General features: G+C 37.0%; 1 protein-coding gene across 4 annotated transcripts in view; it reads right to left on the bottom strand.

Annotated features, from left to right (window-relative positions):
• HMGCLL1 (3-hydroxy-3-methylglutaryl-CoA lyase like 1) overlaps positions 1 to 20,582 on the bottom strand; it is a 176,124-nt gene extending 155,542 nt beyond the window's left edge. The window contains exons 1-2 of one of the 4 annotated variants that reach the window (XM_004453640.5): positions 20,230 to 20,582; positions 9,224 to 9,342 (exon numbers count right to left, since the gene is read on the bottom strand). Coding sequence is in view for 2 of the 4 variants with exons in the window: in XM_004453639.4 (XP_004453696.1) it covers positions 20,230 to 20,337 (108 nt within the window). In the remaining 2 variants the exon portion in view is untranslated. The remainder of the gene's footprint in view (positions 1 to 9,223; positions 9,343 to 20,229) is intronic. The other 3 variants (XR_011650074.1, XM_004453639.4, XM_058306902.1) reach the window with 3 other exon arrangements.
• Positions 20,583 to 20,857: the final 275 nt, after the last annotated feature.

A 20,857-nucleotide genomic window follows, 5' to 3' on the forward strand; every position in this document is an offset into this window, starting at 1 on the left:
GTTCTCCTTTTATTTTCACCATCTCATCCCTGGACATCAGACTAAAGCCTAGGATTAAATTCACAACAAATATAAACCTGCCAGGGATGGACTGGGTCTGCACATAGAAGAAAGATACTATATATGCAGAAAGAGTTGCTGGACCTAATCAACATGTACTGGCAAGATCAAGAAAAGTATGGGACTGGATCCTGAAGGTGTTGAATCAGGATATGAAATTTACCAAAGCAGCTAAGACTGCATTGATGAGCATCACTGCCCTTAATCCCTCTTCTCTGCATCCTCCTCCTCTCTGTTAAAGTCTAGTGCTACCCCCATCCCTGTCATAATGAAAAGCAGAGGCTTCTGCTTTACAAGACAACACATGTTCTCCTTTTATTTTCACCATCTCATCCCTGGACATCAGACTAAAGCCTAGGATTAAATTCACAACAAATATAAACCTGCCAGGGATGGACTGGGTCTGCACATAGAAGAAAGATACTATATATGCAGAAAGAGTTGCTGGACCTAATCAACATGTACTGGCAAGATCAAGAAAAGTATGGGACTGGATCCTGAAGGTGTTGAATCAGGATATGAAATTTACCAAAGCAGCTAAGACTGCATTGATGAGCATCACTGGGAAGTTCAGCATTGGCTGTTCTCTATAGTCCAGGACTGATGGCAGAAGACCCTGAAGTCACTGAAGCAATGGGGATGATAAGAGCCCAGAATAACAGAGGGCAGTGACTCTTAAACATCAAAAGCAAGTTGGTACAGCTAACTTAATGGTTTGCAACATCAGGTTAGCAGTCAGAGGGGCATGACCCAGAGAGCTAGGGTGTCCTCAGGCTGTGCAGACACAGAAGAGATAGGCAGTCAGCAAAACTGTGGCTCAACGTATACCAGCAATTCTCAATCAGGAACAATTTTGTCCGTCAAAGGGCATTTGGCAATGACTGGAGACATTGTGTTATCACAGTTGCTAGAAACTACTGGCATCTAGTAGGTGGAGACCAAGAATATTGCGAAAGATCTTTCAGTGCACAGGAAAATGCTCTTCAGGAAAGAATCATCAGTTCCACAACGTCAACAGTGTTGAGGTTATGATACTGAAATAAGTCGAGGATATACTTGACCAGTTAGTTGATGCTAACTGCCTCAATAAAAGGTCATGGTGGCTTGCCTAGTTTATAACCCTTAGCCAGTTTTCAGATTAAAAACCCACTGCTGGAAGAAGAAATCAGATTCTCATAAGAAAGAATCCTGCAATACTATGGCAACACATATAATGATCCATCTAATCTTTGTCCAAAAGGACCTGTAGCAATTTATTTGAGTAAATGTACACTGGGGAAAGGGGAATATCAAACATCTCAAAGACCTGGACCCAAGCTCCAAGGTGACATCAATACTTACATATCTAAAGTGTCATTATGGCCCCCCTGTTAGAATGGGGCAACATGGCAACCTCATAATAAATGGAGTTCTGAGCCCCTATTCCTCCAGTTGCCATTCTAGTACCTAAATATAAAACTAGAATAGATATATTTGATAGTTGACAGAAGTCCCTACCAATGTTGGTTCATTGCCCTATAAAGGTAAGAACTATCATAATGGGGAAGGACAAGTGAAAGATTCTGAAACTGTTCATTCCCTCACCTTCAGCCAAGATTCATTTTTTAAAATAATAAAAAAGCATCCTGGGAGAAATGGCAGAGTGGCAGAGTTATTCTATCGTTAAATATCTAAAGGTTACACAGAGGGTAAGCTTTAGGCAAACAAGAAGATGGAGTCTTGTTTTCAGTGCAACTTCCCCTTTAGCTGCTCCTTGACTTTTTTCCCCCTTCCTATCCCTCAGCGGGTCCACCAATCCCAGAGTATCCAAACTGCCACCCTTCCCGAATCTCATTTAAATTTACCCAACCTCACTCATAATCTTTCAGGGCCACAATTTGGATTTGTAAATACCATCTTAACCAGAGGTGGCACAGAACAACTTTTGAGTAGGCAGACATTTCCATACCTTTCACTGCCAGTGAAACCAATCTTAAAACACATTTAGAGCAATCTGGAATCCCTTAGATTTGAGCCTCTCAGAGCCATCCTCAGGGAACATCAGTCTAAAAAGCCCAGGCAGACATGCCCCAAGGCTGGAGAGGAAGAGAGCCCAGAGAGTAATTTAATTAGAATTAAACGGGACTTTGCAGTCCAACATTTTATTGTGAAGGAAATATTACTTCGGTTAGTTTGCCCCTGAAAGTGCCCAATTAGATTTTTTATATAATAAAGAAAAAAGCCTGCCTAGACCTTTGCCAAGAGGAGTAAAATCTGTATGGCAGAGACTGCTATGCACACACCTAGACTATAGTGTGCTGTCACCCTCACATCTGTAAATGGCCATTAAACTGATTTCTGGCAAATGGAGTATAAGCAAAAGTGTAGTCACCTCCTGCATGAAGCAGTAAGAAGTGGGTATGCCTTCCCCATGGTCTCTTTCCCCACCCTCCTAATTGGAAGGGACTTTTAGGACATAGAGTAAAGGGTCAGAAGAAGAAGCCCGAGTCCCTGAATGGCCACATGTAGACCTGCCTGAAGAGACCCTCTACACTGGCCTTGACCAAAAAATCATTTGTGATTATGTTAAGCCACTGAGAATGTGGGTTTTGTTTTTGTTTTTGTTTTTTTGTTACAGCACTTAGCTTTGCTGGCTAATAAAATTTAGGTCTTAGATGTGAATCTTGATTTAAAGGATAAATTTGAGCCTTTTGGGGGAAAATAACTAGTTCTTATTCCAGAACATACAAACAAACCACCGAGTGCTCCTCATGTATCTGTTAATTTGCTCATTATTCATTAATTCATTCATTTACAAACTGGGGGTAGGGCATTGCCAATGGGCAGGAAGACATTGTTCAACAAAAGAGTAATAGGATATTTTTGTTTAAAGTAATTTAAAGCAACACTCTGTGACATTATGAACAATGAGTTAGCATGAAACTAGTAAGGCAAACTACTCACTTGATCAATGCCTTGGATTGCCATTTCCAAAGTAGAGTTTTCACAGGACTTTAAAGTATGGCCAATATAATCAGAGTAAGACTATTCAGGTGTGACAGCAGGTTGCCTGTCCAATGCTCGGACTGATTTCCAGTGGCTCTGAATAACTAGACATCATCACTGTCCTTCACTGTTTCAAAAAAGTACTTCCCAGTATGTTCTATATTAAGTGAATCTCATGTTCTGTTTCATGTGATACCTATAAGCTGTTCTGTCCGAATTCCAATTCTCGCTTTTTATAAATTCAGCTGTGATCTATGGTTCATTCTGCTAAGTCTTTGCCATAATCCCTCCATTCCATATTATATACACACCTTCAGTGCTTCCTTCCCTCCCTCACATCCTAACACCTTCATTTAATCGCCTCTTAATCATTTGCCTGAAAAGTAAACCCTCCAGTCACTTATTGTTTCCTTCCAGATGCTGCCGTTGAATGACTCCCGGGGGCTTCACCTAACATTCCATCCATGCTCACTTGGCCGTGCAGACTGTGATTCCAGCACTCCAAAGCTTTTAAGCTCTTTCTTTCCAAGAAAACTCATAGCTAACACCATTATTTCCTCACAAAAACAGCTAACATCTGCAGACTGTACTTCAAAACAAAGAAAAAAAAACCTGCAGCGTTCTACTAACCTGGATGCAACCTTTATCAGTGATTTTAGACAATAAATCAATGTGCTTCTTTTCAATTCCTATTAAAAATAAACCATAATGGCAGACTTTCAAATTCCTCTAAGAGAAATAGTTAACAAACAGGTTACATACAATGACTAACTTAATCTTTATGCCTTCCAGCAAAATAAACCATATCTCAACTTGGAAAACCAATCTCTAACAAAATTCATCAGGTTGCGAATGCTATTTTTGCTATTAATGCTACTCTACTAACACCATTATTTAATTTAGTCAATAATCTGTAATACCCAACAACTGCTTATTCTAAAGTAATAGTATGTAATGTTTATCAAATGATTTATTCCCAGAAGACTCTCAGATTAACAACTATGAACATAATTAAACTATATTACCTTATAAAATCATTTTAAAACTTTAATCTTGTTTGTCCCACAACCTTAGTTAATGTAAGCTCCTATTTATAAATCGGAAATGAAGCCCCTTCAGAATAAGATTCAAAGAAAACACAAGCCTCAGTCCCAGCTGTTTCCTGTATAAATCACAATAGCCTTTAGTCACGGATTATTCCTCTAGATCAGTGGTTCTCAAACTTTAACGTGCATAAGAATCCCCGGTAGAGCTTATTAAAACAGTTTCCTGGGATCATCTCCAGAGATTATGACTCATTAGGTCATGTCGGGATCCATGAATTTGCATGTCTAACCAGTTCACAGGTGACGCTGATTTGAGGACCACAATTTGAAAACCATAGCTCTAGCGTAAGCCAGTTAAAAACAATCAATATTATTCTTCTAAAGTAACAGCCAATCACCATTAATTATAACCACAATAAAATCACTCTATCAATATAACATAAAATGATTAAAAATTATATATTTTTATATCACATGCATTCTAATTCCACAGCTTGAATAGCAACTTTCTAACTCCTTTCCTTCAAACACCACTATTTTATTTCTAAGTGGAAATGATTCATCTTGAACCACTCCGAGGTCTTCTCAGCGTACATTAGACTAAATGGATGAAATTTTAAACCATAACTCCTGATTTTCAAGCAATTCTATAAAATCTCTTTACAGTGTTCATGAGCCATTACAACATTTTTCTACCCCTCTTTAGACTTTCAGAAGTATTTTAAAATACCAGAAACATCTACATATATTACAGGGTGGTAAACAAACACACACTATGCAAACTATTTTAATACTGAATAGTCTGAGCCAATGGGAAGCAGTTGGTCAGGAAAGGCCTCAGGCTCTACTGAACTCTTCCTGCCCCCCATCCCCACTGGGCCCCTAAACTCTAGGCCTCCCCTTTCAGCACTTGCAGAAGGAAGAGGTTGGAATCTCAATGCCTAACTTACACAGAGTGGAACTTGTAATAAGAGTAGGTTCTCAGGGAAGCGGACTTGGCCCAATGGATAGGGCATCCGCCTACTACACGGGAGGTCCGTGGTTCAAACCCCAGGCCTCCTTGACCATGTGGAGCTGGCCCATGTGCAGTGCTGATGTGCGCCAGGAGTGCCCTGCCACACAGGGGTGTCCCCCGCGTAGGGGAGCCCCACCCGCAAGGTGTGCGCCCCGTAAGGAGAACCACCCAGCGCGAAAGAAAGTGCAGCCTGCCTAAGAATGGCACCACACACACAGAGAGCTGACACAACAAGATGATGCAACAAAAAGAAACACAGATTCCTGGTGCCACTGATAGGGATAGAAGTGGTCACAGGAGAACACACAGTGAATGGACACAGAAAGAAGACAATGGGGGGGGAGGGGAGAGAGAGAAATTAAATAAATAAATCTTTAAAAAAAATAAAGAGTAGGTTCTGCTGTCCAAATGCACATGACAGCAAACCTAATACCTCAAAATGGTCTTTCAAAGTTGGGGTAATATATTTATGTCACAAAGACACTCAAAGTCTAAACCAGAACAGTGTAAACAAGGCAGACAGGACAAATACAGCAGGCATTGTGAAAGAGGGCATCAATGCCTTCCCCTACATGACTAATTTTCAGTAGTGCATCTCCATTTCACTGTTTATATCAACCTCATACTCAAATATCCTCAATTGCTCCAAGTCATAATCTCTATTGGACAATGCATCACTTCCTCCTGAGTGCTTCAACTCCAAAAAATGCTTTGATGAACCAACGTTTGCCCACCAACAATACAAGAGAACTCACATATTCATATGTATAAACCACCATATAGAAAAAATTGCATTCATACACTCGCAATCATATTTGGATATGGATAGTATCATTTTTAGTGGATATATATATATGCACATATTGATAAACAAACATATTTACAGGAACAAGTTCATGAACAATATATGTTTGTCTTCATAAAATTAAAACAACTATAACTTGTAAGCACTGGAAAGTATTCAAAGTTTTCTTTTTTAAATTTTGTTTTACCTGAAGATAAATTAATGAATTATAAACTACTGTTAAACAAAAGTGTTGATATGTGCCAAAATTTCAAAATTAAAGCATTCCCTGTAGACCAAATATAATTATGCTCTGCCAAACTGTAATAAAAATAGAAAACTGTATAAGAGCAAGTCCATATTTCCTGGCTATTTACTGGATTCCTATGGTATACGGGAATTAGATATTTCACTAATGATGTGGCACAAATCTAATTTTTCACACGTATTTTTCTTTCCTGCAAATTAATGAGATATCATATTTTACAACAGGTTTTCCCCATTTTAGTATTATAAACTTTCTACAGGAGTTCTCAGCATCCACTTTCTCCTATCTCTACTGGATATAGAAAATGTCCTTAAATACTCAATCTGAAGACAGAAAAATGTCATTGCATGTAGTTTAAGTAATTAAGTGACCTCTTGCCAATTATTACATATGGTTTCATCAAAATTAGTTATAAAATAAGGATGGTATTTTTATCCTCCTTTCCCAAAAACTGTAGGAGCTGCTGGGTTTCTCCTGCTCCTTCCTTTAGGGAAAAGAAGGGAAAGTAGCATCAAGTAACATGGGCCTCAGGGCTTCCTGAGAGATGGAAGAGGCAGTGTTGCAGTCTGATGCTCCCATGGAACTAAGCCAGCCCCCGTGGAGAGGCGAAATGGTGTGCCACTGAAACAGGGCACTGGGGAACCCCTGGATACCTCAACATCCAACATTTCCAAGCCATGTTTTAAAATGCTGAGCGTAAATGGAGGGATGGCAAAGCCTCACGAGAGTATGTTCTGTGATAATGTAAATTCGCATGTTCAGTCATAAAGTGACTGGCTCTAGTTCCTGCAATTACTCATTTCTCAAATGGAAGTACATTTGTGATTTTATCTTAGAAGCAGGGTTGTAGGTAATAAAACAATTACATATCATTTTTTCTTGTGCTTTATCTTTTGTATTTGATGGTTAGTTGTATATAATTTGTTTCACTATTTTTACTTGTGTGCTTTTTGTAACAGCTGAAAGTGACAGAAAACTATTGTTTTCTATGCTTCAAACAATCTACGTCTCCTTAATAAAAACTTTTATTAATTTCATAAGAGCACCTCAGCGCATTTTAAGTGACAGACCTTTTATTCCATTTCTTGCATTATAGTGTGGCTTTATTCTACACACCCTTGTTTTAGATGGTCTCTTAGCAAAAGGAACAAAGATTCAGTGGTTGAAGGAAAGTAAATGGATTTTTCCAACAGAAGTTACCAGGGAATTTTCAATATCTATATATGAAGTCTATGTTTACAGTATTTGGAATATATGCAACAATGAATTTTATATATTGAACTTTTTAAATGTGACTTTGAGTCCATTGCACTTGCCCTGAATTTGAGACTTACTGAAGAACTAAGGGAAGACATATATCTCAGAAATACCCTATAAAAGTGTTTCCTGGAGGATGGGGATGAGGGAGGGCTGTGTCCGGAGTGAAAGGAAAGTTCAGAAGAGATTACAAAGACCTACGGAATAATTTAAAAACCTCTGCAGAACCTGACTCTGAGGTAACAGTCCTCAAAATGAATCAATGATGGAAGGTGAACTACATATCCTAAAATTTGCAAGCAACTGCAGTTTGTTTCCTTAAAATGAAAGATTAATCTAAAACTGACTAATATGTTAAAAGAAAATGTTATCTTTACATGAGTACAAATTAGTTTTCTTCTTCTAATTGATGTTTTTACTAGTCAATAGATGACATGATGTTGTGGAAGAAATACAGGTGTTTGAATCTGCAGTGTGCACTCAAATCTAGTGCCTCTACCTATTAGATGTGGCCTGGGGAGAGGTTTATTAGCAACCCGAACCTCTGTTTCTGTATATCCAAAGTAAGAATGACAGGATCTTCTTTGCAGATGTATAAGTTTTCAAAAAGAATATGTAACATAATGCCTTTAGAAAAGTCACCAGCATAAGTTCATTGTCTAATAAAAGTAGTTGATATTATTATTTTTGTTGTTGTCATTGTTATTGTTGCTATTATATTGAAATGCCCACTAACAATACTCTATCGACAATTATGTAGCATTTTGTATGACATATATTCTTTTATTTCTGCAGTACAACAAGAGAGTTGTAATCGAGAGCACGTATGGTAAAATAATACTTTTATGATTAAGACAAACGAGTGACATTTTATTTAATAAGTTATATCTATATCTTTCCCATCAAAATGTCAACATCTGTATGCATTCTTCAAAGAACAAGTAGTTTAAAAGATCTAGCTCCCTAGAGATGTGTATGCAAGTTTTTTTTCCAGCCTCTTTAGCAATTTTCCTTTCAAAGTTTTCTAGAGCATACATTCAGCAGAATTAAATTAAATTAAGAATTAAATTCTTATCATAAAGGAATGGGGACTAAGTGATAGCAGACATTCATGAGTGAAATCTTGAATAGCCACATCTGTTTCTCCACAGGTTTTGCAAATGTCTTTTAAATACAGCCTTAAAATCTAGGCAAAGAGAGCCACAAATTATCCTCAGCTTTTACGTTTAACCAGGTTCACAGTTTTCCATAAAATGCAAGGCTTGAACTGTCTGTCCCATTGCATTTTAAAAATCAGGGAATTCTCAGCCCTTGAATCAAAATTCTCAGAAAGTAGAAAATGTTTCTTATGAAAATAAGATTCATATTTTGACTTCAACATTAACCTATGATTGGCTTCTATTTCACAGTGAAATAAATACAGATTGAGAAAAGAATTTAAAAAGTCAATGCCAGACTCTATACACTCAGTGGGTTACACATGTATGAAAGTGGTGGCAGAGAGCCACTCCACTTCCTTTAAGATCCAAAAACATTTGGAAGGAAAACCCAGAAGGGAAGACGTCTGACAGACATGTTCTCTTTGGGGTTTCCTGCCTCCTTGTTTGCCAAGCTTCCTAGACCACATCGCTTGTTAATAAAGTTCACCAAAAAGACTTTATGAAATGCCGACTTCATAGAGTGAAACTTATATTAAAGGCCTTTTTATGTAGTTGAAGTTTCCTGCAATCTGCATTTCTCTACTTCACAAATCCAAAGAAGCATGACTTGGAAAGTTACAAGCATAAGGTGCCATTTGACATACTTACTATCAGTGGGAGATGGGGCCCAAGTGCTGACTCCAAAACCCGAGACTGTAGTTTAGATACTGCAATGGAGAAGCTGCATAATCCGGAGGGTATTGTTACACTCCTCAATGTTTGGACTCCTGTAAAATGGAGTCATGTGAAAATGCGTGGGAATTAACTCAACAGAAATGGATGGTGAATAAAAAGCTAGATTCTACTTCCTCTGGTCTTGGTAACAGTAGCCAAGAAAGAAAAACAATAGGTTGTCTAACGTACTAAAAAAGTATCATCAAGATTTTAAAAATAGATATAGTCAAATATGAAAAATAGTAAAGGGAAAGATAAAATTACTAGTCTAGTACTCTGGAAATAATGCTTCTTGATATAATTAACACATGTATCTGTCAATAGGGAAAGACAATTAACTAAACTAATTGCACTTGAAGTTTAGTTTATAGATGTTTGCTATATTTAACATATACAAACTAGTTCCATAAATATTATTGAGGAGCAAAGTAGTTAAGTTCTCTGAATTACAAGTAAATAAACTATAGCTGCATCCCTTGAGAAGAGTGCAATTTAGCAGTAAAATAATTATATATTTATAAAGAGATATTTCAATATATTCAACCATATTTGGTAGGGACCTCAGTTTCCATGCAGCAAACACAAACGGGTCCAAACTAAGCACTAATCAAGAATTGGAGTAGGGCAGGGGAGAATGAAGGATGTAAGAGAAACAGTTTCAACACTTGTAAATAGTGAGCAGCCTTCCTCAAATCAAATTTGAAAAAAATAATAAAGCAATTTAAGATTATGGGGCCTTTAAAATTAATGTTTTTTTCCTGTATGTTTCAGATAGATAGATAGATAGATGTATAGAGATAGATTTATATGTATACACTCAAACTCATATATATTTAAAATGAAATAAATAATATACATGTACATCAAGGATCACAAAATCAAACATCCACAGGCATAGGAAGATTACCTCAGTACCAAGGGCATCCAAGTATATAGAGAATGACAAAGAGTGTGCAAGTCCTGGGTAGAAGCTTTCCTATGTCCTTGTTTTTAGGCCTAGCCTTGACCAAACAAATTATTTCCAGTGGTTAAATTTGGCTCACCTGCACAGCCAATTTGATCTCCTACTTAGACAAACAATAGACAGACCAGTGGGAGGAAACTGGAACCTGGGAACCCTTTTACTGTAAGGGCTTCAAGCAGGCTGGACAATCACTTTCCAAATCTCAATTCATGTTAAAATAATATCCTTCAAGTAGACGACTTTGCTTTATGTCTTTTAAAGGCCATCTGCTAGATGAGGGTGATCCATAAAGTTATGGGTCTGCATAGTCTAGCCCCTTTGTCCATTGGGGGGGGGGGGGGGAGACAAAACAGAAATAAACACTAAGCTGGGCGTGGGGGTAGACAAGGAGAGAAGAAAAGGTCAGGGAAAGTTACAGTACAAAGTGAATAAGCATAAACAAAGCCAGAAGACTTGGAGGAGCTCAGAGCTAAAGAAAAAAAGAACACTGAGTGGGGGGAGGGAAGAATGTGAAAGCCAGCTGGAAAAAGAGAAAGCAAGAAATACAGGAGCCAACAGAAATCCAAGGACAGAAAGTATTGGAGATTGAAGGGAACAGGAAATTTATTGGAAACCAACTTGTTTTTCCTTTTGTATCCAATGCAATTCTATTCCAGGCAGAACTCTAGTCTCAACCTCAAAGAGCACAGACGGAAGACAAAACTCATAGGAGTCTTTTCATGGGCAGGAGCCAGGAGCTCTGCAAAGACCGATTAGAGGAAACCTGACAGGACAGCAGACACAGGAACAGAGGCGTGGCAGCGTCACCAGCACAATATTTTCCAAAATTAGGTTAAGTAAAAACAAAAATATTGGGCTCCAACTCAGAGCTCCTGAATCAAAATTTCCAGTACAATTAATAAACACCTCAGGGGATTCCTATCACCAGAAAAGTTTGGGAAGCACTGGAATAGTGGTGAAAATTGCAGGCTCTGGATCTACTACCACCAGAGTTCAAATCCTAACTCTGCTATTCACCCTATCTGCTGACCATAAATAAGTTATGTTAACGTTCTGTACCCCAGTTAATCTGTGAGGATTAAAAGAGTTATTGCATGTTAATCATCAGTGGTCCACACTGAGCTCTCAAAAGTGTCAAACAAGTAGCTATAAAAGTCCTTTGAATATGAAACTCATACAAAATAACATATCTTAACTGATTAAAAATAAAGATGAGGAGCAAATAAAAAGGCTATATTGTTTATAAAACTCCCAGGAGCCCATTTCCCAAAGGCACAGAGACCAGACCCCAATCCCCAGGGCTTCTGCCCTAGATCTCAGCATGCACAAACCAGGAGTTTCACTTTCTAGAAATCAACATGCGAATAGCCTTGATTTAACGCTTTTTTCAAAAATACCTATAGTCAATCCAAATTAAAGGTGACTCCAAGCTCTAGAATCCCCATGCTCGAAAGACAAAGATTTTTTTGAAATGCAATTTATCTAGGACTTAACTGACACTGAGCTACTTGAAGAGACCCACTTCCACCATGAAACGGGTGAGACTCATTTGCTTCGTAAGCCACCTTATTTCACAATTCTGTTCTCTGCAGTCATTTCCGAAGATAATATCCCGAAATAATCATATACCCCTGCTGGGCCAACACCCCACACAGTTCTCTGTCTCTTCTATTGTTCTAAGACTCAAGCCTTTATTTTTTTCTTCTGGAAATAGCTTCATAGGTAACACGATCCACTACATTTGCCATATCTTTACAGAACATTCCCATCATCTTCCGGCCTCAATTCAGGCCTGGTTCATCCTTCTGGAAGGCAACTCATCTGCCACTCTCTCATACAGAGACTGTTCCATCTCTGTGCTTCCCTTAGTGACTGAAGGTCCAGATGAAATCTTTAGTTTTTTTATTACTGTTATAGACTGTTACTCATTTTCCTTGCATAAAATCCCCAAAATTATATGATATGGCAATACTGTCTTTAATCCTTGCATAACAACTTCTATCCCTCTTTATACTAAGGTCATTCAAGCTAAGTTCCCCACCATTTTCTTCATTCTAAATCCCAACACCATTCTATGGTATGTCTAATGACTTGGTGGACCTTCCATCCAATAGTCTAGCCTCTCTGTTCATTGATTTGATTCCCACTGAATTTTAATAGAAGTTTACTCCATTCCAGCCATTAACTCAGATGGTCTTACATATGACTGCTTAGCTAGTTATTAAGCCCTTGGACCACAAATACTCAACTTTTCAACTTTCTACTTCATTTTGCCCGTGACTAATCTTTGGCATTATGAGTATTACAAGTCTTTGGAACTCTATACTTTCACTTCATCTATCAGATGTCTCATGTCAACAAAAGGGGGTCTTGAAAATGGCTGGTGTCATGCTATTTGAAGAACCATGGTGTGATAATAATGAAACACAGGTTTCTTCAAGGTAAATATGAGTTCATTCTTTGACATGCACCATTTGCTCCAAACCAATTGCACTGATAGATTAAATATGAAATAAGAAGAACAAAAACAATATAAACTGCCTTAAAGAAAACTAATATAAAGTGATGAGTGAGGCTGATAGATATGGCAGAAAATAGTATAAATATGCCAATAGTCACGTTAAACATAATAAAAATTTAATTCATCTAATTAAGAAGATAAGCAACCTATAAAGATACATTCAAAAGAAAACAAGAGAAATAGACATTTATAGCCATTGAATTTAATAAATTGAAGGCATTAATTTTTTAAAAGATTGAAAAAATGAGTTAATATTCAACTCAAAAATTTAAAATAGTAATTCAAAGAAATTAGAGCAATAGAAGGATGTTTTTTCAAACAATAGAAATGAGTTAGTAGGAAATCACACAAATGCACACATAGATGCAAACATACACCCACAAAGACAAGAGGACAAGAGACAAGAGGATCAACAACCTACAAGTTACTTTACAGCTAAACTGATAAAAAACAAACACAAACTTCTCAAAAGTCCTGCTAAAAGAGACACAGAGGTGGTGTTTGAGGGAAAGGGGGGAGAAGAAGAAATGAAATGAGGCAAAGTAAAAGATAAGATTTTAAAGAGAAGATTAATATGTGAAAGTAATTTTATCAGCTTTATGCCTATAAAGTGAAAAGGTTTGCGATAAGATAAATAAATTATAAAGGATTCAGTCATTCACTGATTCATTTATTCATTTAGAAAGTTTTATTGAACATCTACTATGTCACACAAAAAGAGGGACGAAATTGGACATTGTTACTCTAAAGCCAAATATTGAAGTTGAGTATAATACTATACTTCATTTTGTTTAAAATTATCTTCATTATCTTTCATGACTTTTTCTCATAGCGAAAACATTAGAATAGTCAAATTTTCCAGAAAAGACTGCTTTTCAATGAAACATCAAATTTTTTATTCCTTCTATGAAATTTAAAATATTATTCCAAACAATTTTCATATTACATGGAATGTAATTAACTTAAAATTTTGTAATATTTTAAGTGAACTTTTTTTTTAGCAAATACCAAGGATTGAACCCAGGACCTAGTACATGGGAAACAGATGCACAATCACTGAGCTACATCCACTCTCCAATGAATTTATTTTTTTTAGGAGTTACCAGGGATCGAACCAGGGACCTCATACATGGGAAGCAGGTGCTCAACCACTTGAGCTACATCCACTCCCCAAAGGAATATATTTCAAAATTCAAATTAAATAGCAAAAATGGGCATTTTTTTCTCTTCATTTGGACATTTTCCCTATCAAATCATTTATCTTCCAGATATGGCAGTCTAACTTGTTCAGACCAAGACCTAGCAAAGCTGGGGAAAATTAATGAAAATACTTCTTCAATAATCTTAAGATAGTTACTAAGATAGTGAGGCCTTTGGGGGCCCATAATACACAGGAAAAAAAGGCATAAAGTGAATACAACATTCAACATTACTTTTCCCTTGGAGAATTTGCCAAGTTTATACAAGCAGCTGAGAGGTCTAGCAAGCTTTCAAGTAGCCTTCCAGTTGGCTTACAAGACTGAAGAGGAAAAATTTTGAATTCAGGTCCCAACAAGGGTAAGAAGCCCTGATAGATATGCTAGGCCTTTAGTTAGGACACCTGGAAGATTACAAACTAAAACTAAGTACAAAGAAAATGATGAATCTTCACAAATAAAACAGATACAGCTTCAAATCAGCCAAGCCTCTGATTTGCTTAGGGTAAGCTCTCCCTATACTTACTGTCTCCCAGAAGCAAAAAATAAATCCTTTCTGGAGAGTATCAAATTACACTGATAATTTTTATGTACTGGATGTCTAGCATACAATAAAACAATTATTAAACATACCAGGATAGATGTTACATGAAGTAGACCCACTGGAGATCACGATCCTGGAGCTATCAGATGTGAAATTTTAAATAACTCTGACAAATATTCAAGAAATTCGTGACAAGATGGAAAATTCTGGCAGAGAACCAAAAGTTCTAAAAATAAACACATGGAAATTCTCTAACTCAAGAATGCAAAACTAAAATTAAAAATCCAAAAAATAAGATCAACAGCAAATTAGACAAAGCTGACAGGGGAATTAGTAAAATGGAAGATAGAAAATATTATGACAAAAATACAAAAAAGGAATGTAAGAAATAAATGGGAAACAGGAGAAGTTCCTATTGCAGGCTGAAGTAGAGATACAGGAAAAGGAACAGAAGCAATATTTGAGGAGAAAATGGTTGAAACTTTTCCAAAACTGATGAACATTGACAAGCATCAAACCATAGATCCAAGAAATGCTAGACACATCATAGTCATCCTGCTGAAAACTAAGGACAAAGAGAAAAAATATTAAAAAGAGCCAGAAAATAAGATAATCATCAAAGAAACAAGATTCACTGTTTCAATTTTAATTAGCTGATTTAATTGTCTTTTGGCCTCCATTGTATCTATTGAGGAATCTGCTTTTTGTACTTCTGTCATTTATTTTAATCTGTATATAGAATATTTATACAATCAATATTAATTTATATTTATGCAGATTATATATACTCAAAGGGTCAAAGCAAAATAAATACAATTTCAAACCAAAAAAAAAAAAAATAACCAGAAAGAAATCATCAACTTGTGTTAAAGAATATATTAAATAGAAGCATGGAGATAAAGTAATGAAGGAAACAGAAAGGGATTATATGAGTGCAAGTATAAATATATCAATATATTTATGATTATAAATATATCATATAGGAAATGAAAATTAAAATATATGAAAACAGTGATACAAAAAGCAGAAGGTTAATGGAGTTAAAGTGTTATAAGTTCATTCCCAAGGAAGTTGTAACAGTATTAATTTAAATTTATTTTAATAAGTCAATGATGCATGTTAAAATTTTTAGTATAACTGTTAAGACTACAGTAAAAACAGTATATAACTAACAGGTTTATGCAGAGGAAAATAAATAATAAAAATACATTGTTTCAAAAGGATGGAAAAAATCAACAGAATATAGAAAACAAATAAAGTACAAACACTTCTTAAAGTATTTGGTAATTGTCCTAACAGCTTAACAGTTGCAAACTAAAATAATAGTCATATTATCCTCTGATTCAATTTAAATAGAACTGTAATACATTTTGTTTAAATTCTGGAAACCCTTCAGCGCCAAATGTTTTACTTTGAATTGTAATTTTTGCTGACAGCAAATGTAACTTAAAGGATCAGAACCTAATGTAAAATAACTATAAATTTAATCTCACAAAATCTACCATTTTGTTTTAAGAAATCTAATATGTTTGAAACGTTGTTTGCATTAGAATTTAGATCCTTGGGAATTTTATTATTGGGACAAGTATTAATGCATGAAGAAATTTAGCTACCATTTAAATAGTATTTGAAAATCATACAGGGATTGCTTTACCCAGAACCCTAGAATTTAATCAAAACTTTATAAAACATATTGCTTAAGCCAGTTTCAGTGCACCCATTTTAACAAAGAGTAATACAGAAAATAAAATGGGCCCTAAGAGGCAGCCTGAATTATAGAATGATAAATTTTAATCTTTTGATGAATTAATGAAATTATCTGAGAAACGAATGCCATTAGAAAAAAAATGCAGATACCCACAGAATATAATTAATGGATTGTGCTAAAGTAAGCTTTTCATTCACATTCACTCACCTTATGTTTGGTGTTAAAATTATAAAACCTCAAGTATTTATTTATAAACACACATATGCACAATATTTAATTTCATCCTAATAATTTATCAGATGACATATAACGAATAAACTGAACATCACATCTAAAGCAGTTACTTAATGCAAAAAAATCACATGATAATTTGGCAGCAGAAAAAGTTCTAGATTTATGGTCTTCAATTGCCTAGCACAAAACTTTTCAAAATACAGATATCATGTCTGTCCTAAATGCAGCCACATTTTTTCCCCCAAATCACAGGGGTCCTGGTCATGAAGCGCTCTGCAGATTCAACAGTGGAGGATTGGTTAAGCTGTGTGCAGTCCCTTCCTATCTCATGAATCCCTTTTCAACGCTTCTCCTCATCAGAGCATGACTAGGCTCTATGAGGAAGAGGTGGGACGTAAACAGTCATAATATCCATCTACTGGCACTCAGACCAAACTCTATTGCCACCACATACTCATCTCCTCACTCTACCATTCATTTAACAAATACTTATCATGGTGCCAGTCATCGCTTTGGGCTCTGAAGAAAGCTAAGAAGAAAGTTATGGTCCCATCCATGAGATACTTACAGCCTAGAAGAGTAAACACTCATTGATTTACTCATTCAACAAGTATTTACTGGACACTGAAACTAGCCAGACATTTTGTTAGTTGCTGAGGACCCTTGGTGATTTGCTTCCTTGCTCCTGGGATGTTTAGAGTTTAGTAGTTGATTAAATATCAAATAATCATAAATACAAACATACCATTTATATGATATATAATAAATAGTACACTGTGCAATGAAAGTTTAACAAGGACTGCTTATCTTAAGAGTCTGGAAAAGAGTTTATGAGAAAGTAACATTTGAATTGAGATCTCAAGATGAATAGAAGTTAACCAGCTGAAAATAGTCTTCATAGCAGAGGGGGAAATAATTGAAGATCATGTTTCCAGAAGGAATATAATGTATTGGGGAATTCAAAGAAGGCCATTGTTGCTAAAGTGTCAAAAACAAGAGAGAACAGTTTAAGATGATGCTGCAGAGGGATGCAGAGGGATGCAATGAGCAAACCGTTTGAGAACGTTTGAAAAGTTTCGTTATTCATTCTGAAAAGCAACTGGGATCCATGAGAGCTTGTGAAATGGAGGAGTAGTATGATTCTACCTGAAGTAGAGAACATCTCCCAACTGTAGATAGTGGATTGAAGAGATATGAGAACACATTCGTGGAGAACATAAGGAGACTACTACAACAGTTCAATAGTCCATTTGAGAGAGAATACTATTTTCAAATTGGTGGTAGTAATGAAGTTGGAAAAATAAATAGGTCTGAGGGAAATTCAAGAAGTAAAATTAAAGGACTTGTGATATTTTGGGTGCAGTGGAAAGGAAAGAAAGGAGCTGTTGGTTTGTGACTTGCAGAACTGAATGAAAGATGATGGCATTCTCAGCAGTAGAAAGTACTGGAGAAGGTCCAGGGCTGCAGCGGGGTGGAGAACATGACTCCAATTTTTCAAATGTTGACCTTGAGTAGCTTTAGAGACATCCAAGTGAAAATGCCAAGTGAGCAGCTGGACACCAGGATTGGAGCTCAGGAGAGAGAAGGGAATTTAAATCTGTAAGATACTGATATATAAACAATCACTATCAGTGTGGGTAGGAAACCCTAGGAGGAGTATAAATAATCTTGAGGGAACTAAACATTTACCAGATAGAGACCTTTGAGTCATCCAAAGGGACTTTGAAGAACCAGAGAAGTAGGAGTTAAAGCAAAAAAAGTTTTGTTAGAACAAAAGTGAAGGAAGGAGATAATTTCAGAGTCAAGTATCCGGTGTCAAAGTGCTGTTGTGAACACAAAGAAGCAAAACGTGTATATATAGAGAGAATTATGCATAAATGCCATGGAAGGACACAAAAGGGGACATTGATTCTGGAAGGGGAAAAAAAGTAGAACAAAAAAAGTGATGTAAGGTGGGGGGGGGGAAGGGAGGAAAGAAAGGAGTTACTCATGCAAAGCAGTTGAGGATAGAAAGGGGATATTCCGAGAGGGTATAGCTCTCTCTCCAAGAAGGAACAAGAAAATCTTCGTTAGGCTAATGGGTGTTCCAAAACTCTATTCTTCATATTTCATGATCAGTGATACTAGTTGTTTTAGTTTATAGTTTTCATACAGTAACAGGATAAAGAAGACATCTCCACTATCAGCCTATCCTCTATCATTGTTTCAAAGCCCACAGAAATATGTAAATCAGAACATGGAGTGGAGAGAGAAAGGTTTTATTTACCCAGCAATAAAAATAATACAAAGTCTCAGTCCTAGGAAATAAGGATTAGAGATTCTTGACTATGTAATAGACAGAATATGAAAGTTAAAAGGAAAGTTATAATAGAAAGACCTAAATAGAATATAATGAAATCAAATAGACAAAAGAACATGTGAGAAGATAAAAATAATTTTCCCATTTCCATTGCTATAAACTAGCTGAGTCAGACAGCATGGCCATCTTTTATTTTTTTATTTTATTTTTTTTATTTTTTATTTTTTATTAATTTTTTTATTTTTTATTGACTTTGTAATAATATTACATTAAAAATATATATGTGAGGTCCCATTCAACCCCACCCCCCCACCCCCCCTCTCCCCCCCCCAACAACACTCGTTCCCATCATCATGACACATCCATTGGACTTGGTAAGCACATCCCTGGGCCCCTCTGCACCTCATATACATCTTTTAAATAACGAAGAGCAAAGTTTATTTTAAAGAATCCACAAACGTTTAAGTCCAATTTGTAAAGCTAATTTCACATATCGATATATGGAGCTCAGAATGTGCTAAATGGAAAGCCGTAGGAAAATAGCTTACCAGCATAGAGAATTTAAAGTCACAGCTAAAGTAAATAATTATTATAGTAATTGCTACAAGTTATTATGTTGGTCACAAGATGATTCAGGAATAAACATTTTTACATACAGCACCTATAATTTAAAAAGATAATAGCTAAGCCCTCATAATATCCCTCCTTTTTTCAGTGTTTTAACATTTATGTAACAATTATCACTGTATATCATTTGGTGAAAATTTTAAATTTAAGCTGTTTAAGGGAAAAACATTTTTTATTTATACCTTCTCTCATTCAAGTGTCACCTCGGGTTGAGTGCGTTAAATCATAAAGATGTATATTCTACTAAGTTGTCTATTGTCTTCGCTTGGGCTTTTAGAAATCACACATGATTAAAATTTAATCTGAAATGGCTGAGTTATTTACTCTTTTTCAAGCAGTTTGTCAATGCATAAATATATTAAGGATGAATCAATGGTCAACTAGATAACTCTTCATTCTACTGTTTTCTTAACCTTATATGTGGATTTCATTCATTTTTCTGCCTCCCATTATGACTCATTTGTTGTCTTTGTTATAAAGTAGAAGGATAGAACTGCCCATGAGGGCACTGTCTTTGGAAGAATGCCTACGGATATATAAATTATATTATATAATGCGTCCATTCAAAGAAAAAACAAAGAAGGAATAATTTCCTTTAGGTGACCGACAAATGGCCACAGGAAGGGGGTTTTGTTGGGTTAGCTCTGTACGGGCGGGGCTCACAGTTGAAAGATGATGGCAACCTTTTAAGGGGTGCGGCCTAAGAAGACAGAATGGCAGCAGAAAGGACCCTGGGGATGCGGAGGTAACAAAAGGGGTGGGGTGCCGTGAGAAAATTCACCAAAGGAGTAGTCTGCTGGCAGCTGTGGGCGAGGGGGTGGGAAAACCCTGGGCCGCGAGGTGGTACCTGCGCGGGGTCGAGCGCCCCTGCCACTGAGTCCCCGATCCAGAGGTGCTCCCGGAGAAGCTGCTGGTAGCTGAGGCAGTGCTTCACTGCGGACGGCACATTCCCCATGGCGGAGCCTGGGGCTGCAGCCGGCGATGGGAGGGAGCGGGGAGGAGAGGGCTGCGGGGCGGGTACCGCGCTGGGGAACTGCGCCAGCTACCGTGCGCGCCACTCCCGCGAGCGCGCGGGGAGGACCTGCGCTGCAGCGCGCGGCCGCGGCGCCGAGTCGAGGGAGGCTCGCGGGGCTGCAGCGCCCGGAGGCCGGCGTGCGAGAGGCACCTGCGGCGCGCGCCGCCGGGAGCCAGGAGCCCAGAGGCTGTTTCGCACCGCGGTGTTTTCCGCACTGGGTTGAACCAACTCGTCTATTTCTCATCTGGTTCGGGTCCTATCAAGAGGGAAAGAAAAAAAGAAAAAGAAAACCAAAACTATCATTTTTTTCATTAATGTATTTTTTCTGATAAATTATAGATGGACATGTTGGTAGAACCAGAGATAAGGAAAACTATTTTTGAAAAATTGTGACCCTAAGGGTCACAGACAATAATGGCTGTTTTATATGTAAGTATGTACACTTAAAGTAATGGAAATG

Source organism: Dasypus novemcinctus, chromosome 11 (assembly GCF_030445035.2).
Source record: "Dasypus novemcinctus isolate mDasNov1 chromosome 11, mDasNov1.1.hap2, whole genome shotgun sequence".
NCBI lineage: Eukaryota > Metazoa > Chordata > Mammalia > Cingulata > Dasypodidae > Dasypus > Dasypus novemcinctus.